Source organism: Acipenser ruthenus, chromosome 15 (genome assembly GCF_902713425.1).
Source record: "Acipenser ruthenus chromosome 15, fAciRut3.2 maternal haplotype, whole genome shotgun sequence".
Classification (NCBI taxonomy): domain Eukaryota; kingdom Metazoa; phylum Chordata; class Actinopteri; order Acipenseriformes; family Acipenseridae; genus Acipenser; species Acipenser ruthenus.
In genome coordinates this window covers 29148258-29165022 of record NC_081203.1, presented here as the reverse complement: position 1 = coordinate 29165022, position 16765 = coordinate 29148258, and the positions used below count along the sequence as shown (strand labels likewise).

Below are 16765 nucleotides of genomic sequence, written 5' to 3'. Positions count from 1 at the left end.
GCGTTATTCAGCTGAAGGGGTGCATGCAGTAGTGTTGTATCTGCAAATTAAATCTGGGAAGATTTATGGGTTTCAGGGTGCCTACAAAATACTGTTAAACCATTCGACATTTAGATTAGCAGCAATATCGGTGATATAATATACACAAAAACACCATTTAATTATGAACAGCTATTTCGAAACAAGAGCAAAGACACATTTTCAGAGAGGATGGAGCAGTTAAAGTATTATTCGTAATAGGGTATTGTTAATATGGGCCTGTGCTATTGCACTTGCTTTAGAATTGAATTTTATTAATGGTGTCCATTTTTGCTATTCATGTTTTTGTTTTTTTGTTTGTTTGTTTGTTTGTTTTTACATAAAATACAATCACAGTTAGACAAAAACCTTGCCTAGGTGTCCCTGTCTTGACACCCGCCCCCCCAAAAAAAATTAAAAATAAAAATACTATTGTATGCAAACACTATTTTAATAAATGATAGAAATGTAAGATTTAGAGCCTACTTATACAGTTGTTGGAGGGGTGTGTGTGTGTGCGCGTGTGTGTGTGTGTGGTGTGTGCGTGTGTGTGCGTGTGTGTGTGTGTGTGCGCGTGTGTGTGTCAATGCATTCAGTATGAATATGTCTGTTCTTACGAATTCATGAAAGAATGAAATGCCTTTGAGGGTCTGGCTGTGTATGGCTCTCTGAACCCCTCAGCTCTGTCACTGTATCTCAGAGGTGATCTGGCAGGTTCATACTATAAATTGATAGATGGGCGGTTCAATCAAATGTAATGTATATCAAGACATGCTTGAATACAGAATGGGATTTGGTAGCTTTAAATTGTAATGGAAAAATCCAAGTAACTGGCGATTGCTAAACGCTGGGTGTGCCTTTTTAAACCATTAAGTTAGAGGTATTTGATTTAATAGTTTAAGGATTCAGTCATTTTGAAAAAAATAAATGGTAAATGGTAGCAACTGATGTTTGATAGGGAGCAAATCCAAGAAGAATAATCAATTTACTTATGATGTGTAAGAAGGCTAATCGACCACCAGATGGTGGTATAACCATTGATTTCAAAAGGGTTGTCGTTTCATGATGAACTTTATTTGACAAAAATAAGTGGAGGAATACATACAGTACATCTGTCAGATGATAACAGCAATACTTCTTACAGCAAATTCTTCTTTTTGCAATTTTTAAACCCAATCTGAAAAAAATATATATTTTTAATACACTATGTACACAAAACCCTGCTTATAATAACTTAAGGGACCATTTAGTTGTTCCCATCATTTTTACCTTCTTTTAATTATTTTCCTTTGAGGTTAACAAAGGCATGTGCATTATTTATGCTAATAGTCCAATGTGCATGGTTTGTTAGAAATATATATATATATATATATATATATATATATATATATATATATATATATATATATATATATATATATATTCTTGTCATCTCCATTGCAGCCATTAACATTTTCTCTGTCTTTGGAAGGCCTCTTTTTAATTTGCATTTCAAATGACTCATTAGTTGGGATATTTAACAATGACTACTTCAGTGACATGCTTTAAATACTGTTATGCATTTTATGCAACTTCTGAAGTGTATATTATGTATGTGAAAAATAATGTATTTGTTTTAGAACATGGCTCCTATGATGCTGTGTGAAATACTATTCAAATGATCTGCCATTATTAACATTCAACTTCTTTTTTTTAAACTAACATTCATGATATGACATGAATATTAGATTTCAAACCACAGTTGATGTATAATATTTTTCACGATTTTCTGATTACAGAATTTGATTTGAATAATGTAGTACTATGTTTTGGAAATGCGATTGCAATTAAGTGGAAACATTACAGGTATCTGAATTGTTAATGCTGGGAGGGGTAATGCATTGTTAAAGAAGCTCTCCATTAATGTGTGTCATATAGCTGTTGGGTTAATTGTTTTTGTTTTAGCTGATTATGTTGAATGTCATTGTATTTTTACATATTGCTCTGGAATAGAATACTACATGCCATACATTATTAATAGGCTTGCTAATAATATGAACCTAGCATGTATGTTAGTAAAGCAGAAGCTTTATTAACAAGCATCATTAACCACCTACTAACCTCTGTTATTGTTTTCGCTTTCCTGTTCTTTTGCTAACAAAGTTGAGTTCACCAAAGCTGACCTACAAGGTAGAAGGTTCAATTCCATTCTGAACTTGGCTGAAAGATGCTCTGTGTAATGTTTTGTGTCATATTGTAAGGCTGTTTTCCAAATACGGTTCACTTCCTGCAATGAGCTCAATATTACAACCCCATTGCAAAGCAGTATTAGAAACGCAGCGATAGGTGTAAATGAATAGTGTTTGGTCTTTGTTTAGTCTTTTCCTTTCCTTTGTTTGTGATACTTTGAGTGTTATCGTTTGTATACTGGTGGTCTTCCAATCTGTTTTGTAAAACTATATTTGGTTATATGCCAAATATTACCGATACTGTATGTTAAAGACTCTCTTAGCTAGGCTATCAGGTAGGTGTTCATTATCAGTTCATTTCTAAATATCTTTTAGTGCTGAAGAGTCAAATGATTGTGTCTGTATCGTCCCTTTTTGTTGTGGTGGGGTGATTTTCTGGTTGGTGTCTCTAGACTCATTATCACACAAGACTCAGTTTGCTATAATAGAAAAAAAAGCCATTTTCAATTATTAAAGAGGAACGCCTCTACACATTATTTATTATCCTTGTTTACCTTTTGAATGTTTTAAATCCATATATTTAACACAAATGGTGTGCAATGCAGCCCCTCCCCTTTAGTGAAAAGGCAATGAAAAATATTGTTTCTCCAAAAACCTTTTTTTCATAATATATATATTTTTATTATTATTATTTTACAATGTACACTTAATTTCAGCAGGAACAAAACATATTTTTATTTGAAAGTAAGTCCTGTTATATTACCACACAATCTAAAAGTGCTTTGTGTGAGAATAAGATGGCTTTTATCTATTTTTTTCCCATTACAAAAAAATAGATACAAGCTTAAACAAGAACATTGAACACAAGGATATGGTCTTGGGTGTGGTTGCAAAATCTTACTCCCCCGTGCTTTCATTGTCATTTTTGTATCTTCTGAAATGGACGATTAAATTAAAATATGTCAGATCAGGAAGTGAATCATGTTAATAAAAACAGCTTGTTAAAAAAATATATTTCATATTGCACCATGCATTACACAATAAATGCACTTCTAGTCTCCTATCTAGTGCCCCCCCCCCCTTCCAACCCCCCCGAATGTTTTCTCAAACCAGTTTCTTTAAGAGTATTGCACCTAAACTTGGTTTACTTGCAGTTGTCTTGTTTTTTTCACATGATTATCTGAAGTAGGAGGTGTTATTCACTGACCTTGTTTCACACTGATCTACAGTGACCTGCATTCCCTCTCAGACATGTTTAAAATGAAGGACATTTCTAAATGTACCACATACCCCCCAAAGACCTGTAATTCAGAGTTACAGTACCGTTCAGAGATTTAGGCTTTTTCTTTTTAAACTACTAGTAACTTACTTTTTGGTCTATTTAAAATGTGAAGATTTATACAAAATAAAGGAAGAGTGATACAAAACTGTAAGCAGAACTATATCACTTGTATCATAGGTTCATGATTTTAATATATACCTACTAATGTGTACATTCAGTATTGCATTTGTAGGAGTATATAAAGTGTGACAACGTATTTTCATATATATATATATATATATATATATATATATATATATATATATATATATATATATATATATAATTCACAAATGCAGTGCTACAGCTACTGGGAGGGAATGCTTAATATAACACTTAAATGCATGAGAGCTGCCGTGTCTTTCTGCATGGTACAAATGACATTCTGTTGCTTGCTTGCTATTAGATTCCTTTGCTTGCCCTCTTAGGTCCCAGTACCACCTGCCAAGAGGACTCCTGTGCGAACATGGGCATCTGCATACAGCAATGGGAGAACTTCACATGTGACTGCTCCATGACATCATATGCTGGCAACCAGTGCAATGACCGTGAGTAAACTTACAAATGAATATTTTCATGATTTCACAGAACACAATTTTGTGCAAACTGCTTCAGTATTCTGGAGTAAAGTAAAACGTCCGCATTTAAGTGAAAACAAAATGATCACCTTAGTGAGATATACATACACAGGTGTAGGGTGTGGGCAAAATATAGAATTCCATGAGATATACATTATAAATACAGTAGTTTTTTTTTTTTGTAGAATTAAAATCATTTAGTGTTACTGTATGTAATGTATGGGAAGAGTGTAATTCAACATTTTTATTTGAAAAAATAATTTAGATATTGTGCAGTAAATGTGTGAATATTTTGAACTGCAGATGGAGTTCAAGCCTTCGATCATCAAAAGGTAAGTTGAATTTCTATATGAAATTCAACAGTGTTTACTGACATTTCTTTAAACACTGTTTATTCTTTCTTTTGTATTTGGTTCAAACTTGGAAAACCTGTAGGTTATTTTTTTTTTCAGTAAAAAGGTTGAATACAATTAAGCTTGGTTTTAAAAAAGAAATGTCTTTAGTTTTGACAATGGAATGGTTATAGAATGTTAAATTAGCTGTTGCAGAAATTGTTGGATTTCAATAAACTGCATTAAGGGCTTCTAGTGCATATCATTGCAAGAGTGCACATTGTCGTTCCAGCTCTTGAGGAGTGGTATTAATGTAAACAGCACTACCATCTAATGCTGAAAGTCTTTTACTATACAGGCTATGTACACGATGTTGCTCAGGTTCCCTTTTAAAGAGGACAGATAATTATTTCAGTTTTACTTGTACATTAGCCTGCTGAAATTGGCTTAATTGATTGGCCACCCACTCGTTCGCAGCTGGAATTGAATGCAGCTCCACAATTGCTTTGATTTGGCAGTTGGCTACAGCAATGCCTCTTGCAGTAAGCAATGCATCATGCTGAGAATGTTTGATTCTTTTTTTCTAATTCATCAGGTGTAGTCTCCAAGTAAAAACCTGTCTCATATTCAGTAATATTATTTGTGTTGTTGTTGTTATAGTGATAAAAGTACAGTGGAAATGATTGCTCTTTAACAGAAGATGTATGTCAGTACATACTTGTATTGCAGTGATTGTTCAGTGATAACTATATCATTAAAAAAATAGTGAATATTTAGTGTTTTATTAAACATATTCATGTTTTAGTTTTAAACCTACTGAGTACAGGCATAGGGGGAAAAAAACATATTCCTATAATTACACATACAGGTAACTCATAATAGTTAACATTTATTTTGCACTTAATTCATACATTTATTGGATTGAAATTGATTTATAGGCTGTTTAACTATATGTGGCAACTCTTTGAAAATCAGATTTGCTTGTTGGATTTGATCATGTACTCAGCTTGAGCCCTTGAACTAATCAGAGGATCATTGCAGGGGTGCAAAGTGGTATAATGTGCACCTGCTACCAGCTGCCAACAGTCCATCTATTTGTGAGATGGAGGGTAAGAATCTTTGCAAATTGTACAAGGCTGCATAATGTGGCATGAAATGGGCCGAGATGTTCAGATGCATTGTTTAAACAAATCTAAATAGACTATTAATAAGCAAAAGCTCAAAGATTATTCAAAGGGGATTTATAATTTATAGTAGAAAATAAATTCAGAAGTGGATTAAGATCGAACTGCACTGTTTTATATTGAGTATAATAAACTTTATGTTTTGCAGACTTGAGAATTGCATTAAAAAAAAAAAGCTTTTATATTCAATGTGATTGGCGTTGCACTTTATAATTCATTATGGAGGGAAAAATATATTTTTTCCCGATTGTTCAATTAAACGTCATCAGTGTGTCCATCTGTCCTCATGCCCCAATACAGCGCTGTGAACACAGTTTATATTTTCTGCACTCTTAAGGATAGTTCATACACTACAGGGTGGTCCGTCAGCCCTGTTGAGACTCACTCATGTGTTTGTGGGTTGCTTAGAGCTCCCTACGAGATATTTGGATATAAACAAGCCCAATATAAAGCTCATTTGATACGAATCATATTGGGGACCTATACCAAGCCATATTTTGGGGGGGCACCTACATACTCACTCTTCCACAACAACCAGGGTACTCAAGGTATGAGGCTTGATAAACTGTGTATGCATTTATTCTCTTGTACTATACGACAGAAATCACATGCGAGTGATACAAATTAAATCTCATGGTTGTTAATGATAATTTGAATTTTACATTCAAACATCCGTAGGAACATAGAACACAAAATGATGCAATATGGATCACAGACATAAAAAAAAGCTTCAGTCCCAGGCAGTAAAATACAAAAGCATTAGCAAGTGCATAATATAACATCCACTGGGGTTAATGGGTCAGTGGTTTTGTTAGTTTACCAAAAAGTCCAGCAGCTAATATATACAATAACAGAAGAAATATATATATATATATATAGGCTATGTTTTTTGGGGGTTTTTTTTCCCAAAGCTGTTCGTAGATTTCTTATACGGACCGGTAGTAGCATTGCATTCAATTGAACAAAACAATGTATTTTAACAAAAAAAAGGGGAATAACTTTTCTGTCCTTCACTTCTTTTGTGTTTTTTTTTGTAGCGCGAGAAACAAACATTTTGGACTAAACCGTTCTTGCCGGCTGCACACATCCACATTTGAATTTCCTTTAGCTTCCCGCATTGTACATATTTACCTTTACCTGCCTTTGTTTTCAAAAACTCCAACCCCAAATGAAAAAGGAAAGTTTCTAAACTGTAAAGAGACATACTGTGCACATTTGAGACAGGATGGTTTTTAAATTGGCCCTAAAACTTAAATGAATGAATAGTTATATTGAGCCTGATTGCTACATTTTATCCTGCAGAGTGCAGACTGTTGCTGCTGAGGTAGTAGGATAGGGACGGATATCTCCCAGGAGATAGAGGGTATGGGGCATTTGGTATTGTACATTAGCAGAGAACAGGTATGCTGTAATCGAGAAATACATGCTGTCCGTCATGAAAGAACAAAATGAACCGAAAGCAAGCTTCTGTGCACCTCTCTTCCTGTGTGTGTGGGCCCGTCCGCATGCATGCAGTTTTTTTAAAATGTCCCAAACAAACAGTGACCTTGCAAGGACCCCAATTCTACTGGGGGCCCTACGCCTTAGTGTAATTTGTGTATCGGGTTAATCCGGCCCTTGCACAGCTCTGTTTATCTATTTTAAAGTGAACAGTGTCAATGAAAGTCTCTCTTCAAACCATGCAATGGTCTAATGACACCTCTGAGAGATTTCTGTTGTTCCACGCGCACACTAGCTTGTGACAGTATAAAGTTATTTGGATTGACCTTCTGAAGATGTAAGACTTTCTAAAGAAAGCTTTTATTTTTTATTATTCCCATAACAAAACACTTGGCATGTCATATTTTTTGCAGTCAGTACATTGAATCAAAACTCATTTCCAGAGATACTCTGAACTTAATTAAATAATCCAGTGACAGTAATGCAAGTGTCAGGTTTGTCAGTCCCCATAAATATCTGTCTCTTTGCAGTCGGACGGATGCAATTGCTGCAATTGAAAAGACATGTTGTATACTCCACCTTTGGATCCATTAAGATTGGGGATGATGTATAGTATAATTTTCATCTCATCAGTCATAAAATCAAGGGCTGATGACAATTCTATTTTGCAACTTGACCTCTAGTTTGTCCTGTGGTTAAAAACCGCACAAAGAAAAAATACTACATGTATATCTAACTTTTACAGAAACCCTTCCAGACCAGGAAATACAAGAAAACCAGAGGGCATCTGGTTCCAAAGTCATTTATACACGTGCATTAATAATTAATGTATTTTGTCACCTTCATGATATTAAACCAAGGTTAGATTAGATTAACCCATTCACTGCTGTTAGATTTTAAACTAACATGTTCTGTTGTGCAGAATAGTCCAAGTTAGCTTTTGCTTATCATTTATCTAATTTAAATGTAATAACACAAACCAATTTGATCAAATCTTAGATTTTATGATTCTTTTTTCTTTTTTTTTTTTTTTTTACAGTATAAGCCTAAAGCAAACATCTGACAACAGTACTTACGTTACCACTAATATCTCTGTTATAAGCAAGCTATACGTGATGAATTTGTAATGGAAACGGTATTTAAATTTTGAACATCAACCCCGTCTCTGGAATGAAAAATACTGAGTTGACATGATTTTAGCAGCTTGTAACTGCTGATATCTCTGTTGTGGTTTACACATTTTGTTTGCATATTACTTGTTCTAGCCATGTTACCTTTTAAGTGGATTTTGTGATTTAGAAGGTATTCAAGTTGAGAATATAGCAATTACATTTTTTTTTGTTACATTTTTATCCAACTGGTTGTAACTTAACATTTTGTGAGAAAATCTTCAATATGCGCATTTGTGTATATAAATAATGTAATTGTAAAAATATAGACAAAATATATACAAAATAAATAAAAAAATACAAATACTGAACACAGAACTTAAAATTGATTTTAAGTATATGTTTTTTCTTTCTTTTTTACAGTTTACTTATACATTTTACCTTTTTTTACCTTATACGCAATTACAATTTAATGAAAATTGCACTTTGAAGTGATAACTATAAAATAGACCCCACTGTTGTGAAAGTACACAACTCTAGTATTAAACGATGTGAAACTGGATTCCTGTTACTATTATGTTGGACACTAGATGGCACCATTGCATTATTTTACAATTGGCTAGAACCTATAGTATGTGTACTGTAAAGAGGCAGTATGAATCTCTCTCTCTCTCTCTCTCTCTCTCTCTCTCTCTCTCTCTCTCTCTCTCTCTCTCTCTCTCTCTCTCTTTCTGTGTGTGTGTGTCTAAAAATCGCATTTAAACGTTTTTTCACCAATATCCGTAATGTGTGTAGCCAGCCCAATCTGTTTTTCTATTGGAAATGACAATAAAAGATGTGTTAAAAGAAGGATTATTTTCTGCTTTTTAATAGCTTAAATGGCCCTTTTCTGTCCAATTTAATCCAACAGATGGAAGGTGTAGATAGTGCCAGCTCAGTACAAATGCTGTGCAAAAAAAGTCTTAACCCTTTCGCCTTTTAGTGGTGTTACAAAAATATGTTGTTCTTAAATTCACTTAAGTGGGTAAAAAAAAAAATCTGATTTGTATATCTTATACACACTAGAACCCTCTTGGTAATGTGTCAATTTAGTGCTCATAAAAGATGAGGGAAAGCCACCATGAGAACTTCACTCCTAGTTTTGCAAAACCAACTCAGTCAGTCCATGCATAAACTGACTAAAATCTTGAACTGTGCGGAGTGGACTGATAACCCCTGAGGGGTTAATTGAGACCCCAAACTCATTTAACTTGGGATCTTCCCAGGATGTGAAGGAGACTTTCGGAAGCCAAAGGCATTAAATGCTAGTATTAGATTTTGTTTTTATCAGTTTGTCAGTTTTTATTTTGCACTGACAAAGTATCCACAGCTGGAATAGCAGGTCAGCAAAGCCATAGGCTATTGTCATACTGCTATATAACCCTGCTGAGGCTGCTGCTCCAAGAATATGATATCTTACAACTTAATCCTAGCAGAGCACGGAAGCATTGTTGTTTCCTTCATCCCCAAGGTGTGATACTTCAGTCTGAAATGGGAGATATGTTGTTTTACAATTAAACCGTAAGGCTGTTGCAAGGCCAGGTTCAGAAGCCATTTTGTGCTGCATCCTTCTCTGAAGTGCATATACTGTATATTGTAGAATCACACAGTGCTCTGTTTGTTGTTCTTCTGTTTTGCAATGTTGCTTCACTGTAGGAAATAATCATTCTCATTAGTGTATTGTACACTAGCTGGAGGTGAATTATGTGTCTATTCATGCATGTGTGTAATTTATGAAAAAGTAATTTTCTAATTGTGTAGAGCTGGGGTTTTTTTTTAAATTAAACCTAGGTCTTATGTCTTAAAACTATTTCTCATGTTAAAATATAAAATGTTCCCAGAATACAGCTTTCTTAATTCCCTGGCTTGTACTTCATTTTTTAAACGAGCTTCATGATGTCGTCCTTTTTCAATTTTTACAAAGACAGCTGTGTAATTTAACGTCCTATTCTAGAAAACGTTCATAGTGTCCACTCTGATACATTTCCTTGCTAAATCACCTGTCTTTAAGATCACCTTTAGATCTTCTCTTGACTGGCTGTTCAACCGTATTGTCAAGTCTTAAGATGTTAAATGCCATGCAACATATATTAAACCTCCAACTATTTCACATCTACAAAAAGGCAATTCAGAGACTTTTGAATGGCTCACAGATGCATTGCCCATTGCGTTTGTCTGGAGTCATATTGTTTTGCACTATTAAGTAGATATCATTTAAAGTAATACAATAAAACAAAACTGTATTATTTCTTGTGAAAGGTCATTCATTACTGTTTATTAATGAACCAGGGCCATTTTCAACTCTGATATTTATTATACTATATATCTTATTACTTATTGTCTGATTAATGTATGATGATATTTTGTTTTAAACGTTTATTAATCTGTGTAGCGGACATGCCAACAAGCAAGGTGTCATTAAGACATGGAACTCTGTCCAATCCATTTGCACAGACGTTGTGGGTTTAATGTGTCATTTCCATCTAGAAGATAGTAATATAGACTGTAATCATTTCAAATACTCACAGAGTATGCAATAGTTTAACATTGTTTAACAGCTTGGCAGATTTCTCTGTGCTGTGTACTTTTAATAAACCCCATACTTACCAGGTTTTACATGTACCAGCATCATTTGATTTAAACTATACCTACATTGCATTTGCTACATGTTAATACCAACAGCATGTGCTTCAGCTTTCTTGAGAGACTACATCTATTGATATTACAATGAGATATTTTGTTCCTGCTGGATCTTTTGAAAAGCCCTGCTTCCCCTGTTTGAAAATGATATGCTCATCTTTCATTGAATAAATTATTTATTGCACATTATTTTGGGACATTTATACCGGAAGGAGAAGGATTGCACTGACAGAATTGTGACATAAAATATGTTACCAATTGAATCACTATTCAAATATTATTAATATCTGAAGTGACCAAATTGTTACTTTAAATTTGACATTAATTGCCTCCTCAAACTAGAGGAGGAGGCCCACACGATAACATGTGAAACTGCAAAACTTCAAGGTAAAATCAAATACATACCTGGATATAACTGTTGAAAGAATGACACACCAGAGTTTTCTTTTTGTAAAATGTTTAATTAGCTGAAAATTATCCAGCAATTCCTAAGGTACTCATTTCACCATTACACTATTATGCTGCCTTAATTATTGCAAAACATTTTTTGTAAAATGATACAAAAACAGCTATTTTTAGAATGCTTTTAATGACAAGTAAAAAACATTATTATGGCTGAAGTTTAAAAGAGTAATAACACTGGTAGATATTAAATTATTACAAAATAATCATACATATGGCTTCTGTAAATATTTACTTCCTTGCTTGCTTTCTAACCTAATCGGTATCTGCATAATAAAAGAAGAATATTTCAGGTGATTGGTTACACTGCATCTTGGTGAGCTGTTTAAAAAATGATTAATACAAAATTAAACATGTTTAACTCACAAGGAGATTTAATCAAGGTTGCATATTCTTCAGTTCATTAAAGATGGAAATGTCTATTCAGACTGCAACATCATCAATTAACTAGGCTGAGGGGCTCTAACAAAAGGGATGACATATTGTGAACCATCTAGTATCTAATGCACTGTTTACTTCAGAATTAATGGCTGCATTTTTGGAAAGGCAGAATAAATCAGGCTCTTTCTGTATTCAAGTCAGCCTTATGCCACGTCTTCCAAGTCCAATTTTTAAAGGTGTAAAGAAACAAAAATACCCGCCTCCTTCTGCTACCCACGGGTAGTGCCGATTGTACCCATTTCGTTCAAATACTGGAACCACTTTTACCCGTTTAAAAAAGCAGGGAGGTAATCTGCAACATGCTTTTCAATTTTTTGTTCTTACATTTTCTTAAACAAGTTATCCTGCCTGGCTGCTTATGTATACGTTGTATGTTGTCCTATTGTTTTTGGTACAGATGTGGAATGTGTTCTTTGTGAATACTTTTTACGGCTTAAAAATGTGATACAGGCAGAACTTTGGAGCAATGCAAACATAAATACATATTATTATTATTATTATTATTATTATTATTATTATTATTATTATTATTATTATTATTATTATTATTAAATTAAGGAAAGGTTTAAGCACGAGTACAGCTATGGAAAGGAAGAGAAGATTTGAATCCACTGATGTCAGTAAGTTAGGATGATGTCAGTGGGCTCTATCAAGTGTTCCACTTATATACCATTATAGTACTTAACACTTTTTTAGATAGCTCACTTAGAATAATGCCTTGAATAATAAGTTGTGAGGCTTATGAAGACTTCTCACTGTTGAGAAGGCCTTTTGAGACTGTAATGAACCGTTTTGATGCATATTAACCCCCTTGCGGCTCCTCGTGAGATAGGAATGTGACAACCATGTTTTATACAGGATTTGGAATATACTTTCAGGGTTGGGAACTGCTGTTATGAAATTGCATAAGTAAAACTCTTAGGGTTGTCAAGACAAGCTTTGTGTTGTTATTCTCTCGTCTTTTTACTGTTAATTGGGGATATGCAGATTTGACAAACAACACACTGACTGTACAGTAGCTTCAGAAGATATGCACTTTCTTCCACCATGTCCCGAGGTCAATTCCCATGGTCTGGATAGCCCTCACTATGGAAAACCATGAGAGGGAAGTAATATGGTGCTAGGAAGAACTTCCCAAAGAATTTAAAGCCTCGATTATCACTCCTTAAAAGGTGACATCATGCCGCACTTGCATTGTAAGATAAAGAATCTACAGTACTTGCTCAAAGGCTTGTGTATAAGATGCATTTGAACAAGATACTGCTTATTGAAAACTGTCCTTTATTATTGGTCTCCCTGAAAAAAAGTCTCTGTTAAATAACGATTCCCTATTCAATTAGGGCATATGTGCATCCTGATGAGAATTAGCCTCATTATTTACATGGCTCAGAGATTCATTAACTTGTATGTTGCTCTGCTGCACAGTTGTCAGAGAAAGTAAGCTGTGTATAGAGATATGCATGAATATAGTAAAGAATAGTATTACACATGTGATTCTGGATTGTATTATTTAAAACAAACACTATAGCATCTTATTTATTTATGCACGTATCTTTTAATTAAAATTAGTAATACATTTCTCATTCACTTTGAAGTTGCAGAGTCTATTTGTATAGTAATCCCATCACTGCAATGATTTACTGGCTTGTGCCTGTATGGTCCTCTCTTGTATGCCAAGCACAGATGGGCAGTGCAACCAAAGAGGTATCATTTGAGGCTGGGAAGTCCAATGCTAAGTAAAAGAGTGCTGCACTGTAGGAGAAGGGATTGCTGCATCATCATTTTAAACAGTAAATGGGGACTTGGGACTCCTAATACATTACTAACATATCACTATGTTAGGTAATAATGAGACACTCGGGGTAATCTCGCATTGTGGCTCTATGGAGGAATGCATTATCCAAATAAAACAGATGTAAGCCACTCAATTACTGCAGACAAACACAGATGAGATGACTGGGGCTCAGGCCCGGACCAAATCAAAGCTTTGGCAACCCGCTAACTGCACTTAACAAAACTTTATTTAATAGTGTTTTCTTGTTTTTTGTAAGTATCATATTTCTTCTACTCATAAAAAGAAAACGCTATTAAATACAGTTTTGTTAAGTGCGATTAGCGGGTTGTCAAAGTTTTGATTTGGTCCCAGCTTTAGTGAGGTGTGAAATGATGATGATTATTATGAATATTTTTATTATTAGTAGTAGTAGTCGTAGTAGTATTTTAGAGCATATGTAAAGTCTACTCTATACCGTTGTATACTATTTGATGGTTAATTGTTACAAAATCCATCAGAATGTTTTCTTCTAATATGTAATGTCAGCTGGAAAAAAATAATATATGTACAGTATGAGTTTCCAAATAGCAGGTAGATGTATTTAGTGAGCTCAAAAAAGACTAAAGCCTATCTTATAGTCCTTTAATGGTAAACCTGTGACAAATAAGGTATTTATAGCTGAAAGGATGTGTAGTAAAGAATTGTACATCGCAATTCATGTTTTAATATGTTCCTTTTTCAAAAGCATATCATTTTCAGTAGTAAACCAAACTATTTGAATCTTTTTTTTCAGATTTTACATATATATCTTTAAAGTCTTTATTGCCAAAAAAATGTCATGAAAAGAAATTGTGTGCATTTTGTGTAGCTCAACTAGTTTACAGCTGTGAACATAATTGTATTACTTAACGTGAGTAACAATATGAGACTGTAGAAATGAATCAGCCCTGTTTGCTAGGATAATCTGCATATAAGAAATGCTTTGCACACGATTCGTAACAATCTGCTCTTGGCTCACTTTCCTCTCTTGGTTTTGTTGCCTAGGCTGATTTAAGTAAATTCACTCAGGTTGACGGGAGATGAAAGGGATAGAAGATTTATAACTTATTTGAGTTCCAATTTATCACCCCAGTGGCATACACTTATGATGGCCCTGCCAGAAAAATAAATAAGTGCAGGACAGTGGAAATGGCACTTTATGACAGGGCTGGAGAAAAATGCTTATGTTGGGTAAATGGATTTGACTTGTGTGAGGCAATATTAAAGTGCACTGTATACATGATTAGTGTGATTGGTTCCTCCCACTATGGGGTCTAATACAATCTGAAGAAAGAAAAAAGGAAGAAAGAAAGTGAAGATAGCAGAAAATGGAAGGCACATCCTGCCTTTTCTCTGAATATAGCTATCTATCATTTTATTGTAAAGTCTTTCATTTTTCTCAGTCTACCAAAATAATCTTTTGTGTCGTTGTCTCTTGCAATGCCAGATATATGATATGTTATTTAAAGAGTTTAACACTGTCGCTGTTGAACTCTTTGATGTCTCTTTGCCAGTAAGCAAATCTACACATTTGTTCTTTCTATGACTGAGCTTCATTTAGCAGAAGTTCTACACAAGAATGGGATTCGTGAATTAGATCTTCAGAAGTTGACTTCCATCAAAGCTCTTGCCTAAAGGCAGCGGTAAAGTATTACAAATTAAAAAGCAATGATTTATACAAGAGTTGTAAAAATCTAAATGAGATGATCATACGTGTCTGTGTTGCATCAGCAGATACGAGAGAATATACAACATCCTTCTGAGTTACTTGTGTGGTCTTTTATTCTGCTATACTGCTTGCTCTTTAATTTTGATTAAAAAGCAGAAGCACAACTTTACCCCATCTGAAAGTGCTATGGTGTTAAAAAAAAAGAAAAAAAGAAAATGTCACTTGCGACTTACCCGCCTGAAGTGATACCGATGATTAAATATACTGTGCACAGTTGGAATTCATTAGTCATGCAAATTATTTCAAATCCCCTTTTCCAATACTTTTTAAACTGGCTACTTGCAGATCCTTGTATCCTACAGATCCCAGGTCTGCCTTGTTTATGATATATTTTTACATTCATAATATAGATAGTGTCACAACAGTTAAACTCGCTAAACTGCCCACTTTCAGAAAAAAAAGAGTTTATTGAATTGGCCAACTAAGTAAATATAGTGAGAACAGAAAATCAATTTGTTTGTTATAGCAGAGTGTAAGGTTTTATATAAATTTCAGACCCTACAAAAGTGACCTTGAGGCTGTACGAATGTACTTTGCTTTAAGACTGAGTAGCACCCATGGAGCTATCACTCACATTGTGTTTGCAGGAGGAATTTATAGTATAAACCAACACATAAAAATCTCCCAATCAATATGTCCGCCTGCTTCTGAAATGCTGGATATCGTAATTAGCACTGTATGTGAAGATTAAAATAACACTATCTCTATTACTATTTGATTTTATACACATTAAGTATATTCATATCCTTATGTTGCCCTAATATTAAGAATTCTAAGACACTTTTTAGAATGAGAAATTTATACTGTAGATACTATACATAATCCATGTTTAATAATTCATAGATTATGTAAAGTATCTGCAGTAAAATAAACAGTGTTGTATATGGTAGGTAGCATTATGAAGTAAAATATAAATACATATACAAACTGAAAACTTTAATCAAGGTTGCTACAATGTAAAACTATACTGTAGACTCTAAACAACTAATAGGTAAAGTCATGACCATTAAGCATGGTAGATGGGCAGCAAAGTGCACCTACCTAGAATACGAACACATCGAAAAAATAAGAGTGTAGAAATAAAAAGTTTATTTCTGCAAACAGATCCTTGTGAACCAATTTAAACTGTGAAACAGTAAATATGCCATTTTGTCTGTCAATTGTGTAATACAATTCCCATCTTATATACCATTGTATATCCTAATGGTGATGGGTCTATTGTAATACACATAAAAAATGGTCATAAAAAAAAAAAAAAAAGTTTATCGTACAGTACATTTTCATGGAATGACCCAAAGGTGCATTTACATTGTGTATGACTTTCCACAAATAAAAGCATTGATAAGGAGAATGCTGACAAAACAAGTGTTCACATGAAATGAAACATTGAAATATATTTTACAGAAACTGTGAAGAACAGTGGTACAGTGCACTCTTCACTGTTAAATAATAAATACACAAAACTCTTGGAAGTCCTCTTTTATTTGCCAG

The 16765-nt window shown here is 34.0% G+C and overlaps 1 protein-coding gene across 40 annotated transcripts in view; it reads left to right on the top strand.

The window, feature by feature from the left end:
* Positions 1-16765, top strand: part of LOC117421848 (neurexin-3) — a 295839-nt gene that overhangs the window by 121032 nt on the left and 158042 nt on the right. For 20 of the 40 annotated variants that reach the window (XM_058987762.1, XM_058987757.1, XM_058987758.1 and 17 more), the window contains 2 exons: positions 2161-2187; positions 3936-4055. In XM_058987762.1, coding sequence (XP_058843745.1) covers positions 2161-2187; positions 3936-4055 — 147 coding nt within the window. The remainder of the gene's footprint in view (positions 1-2160; positions 2188-3935; positions 4056-16765) is intronic. The other 20 variants (XM_058987789.1, XM_058987774.1, XM_058987795.1 and 17 more) reach the window with 1 other exon arrangement.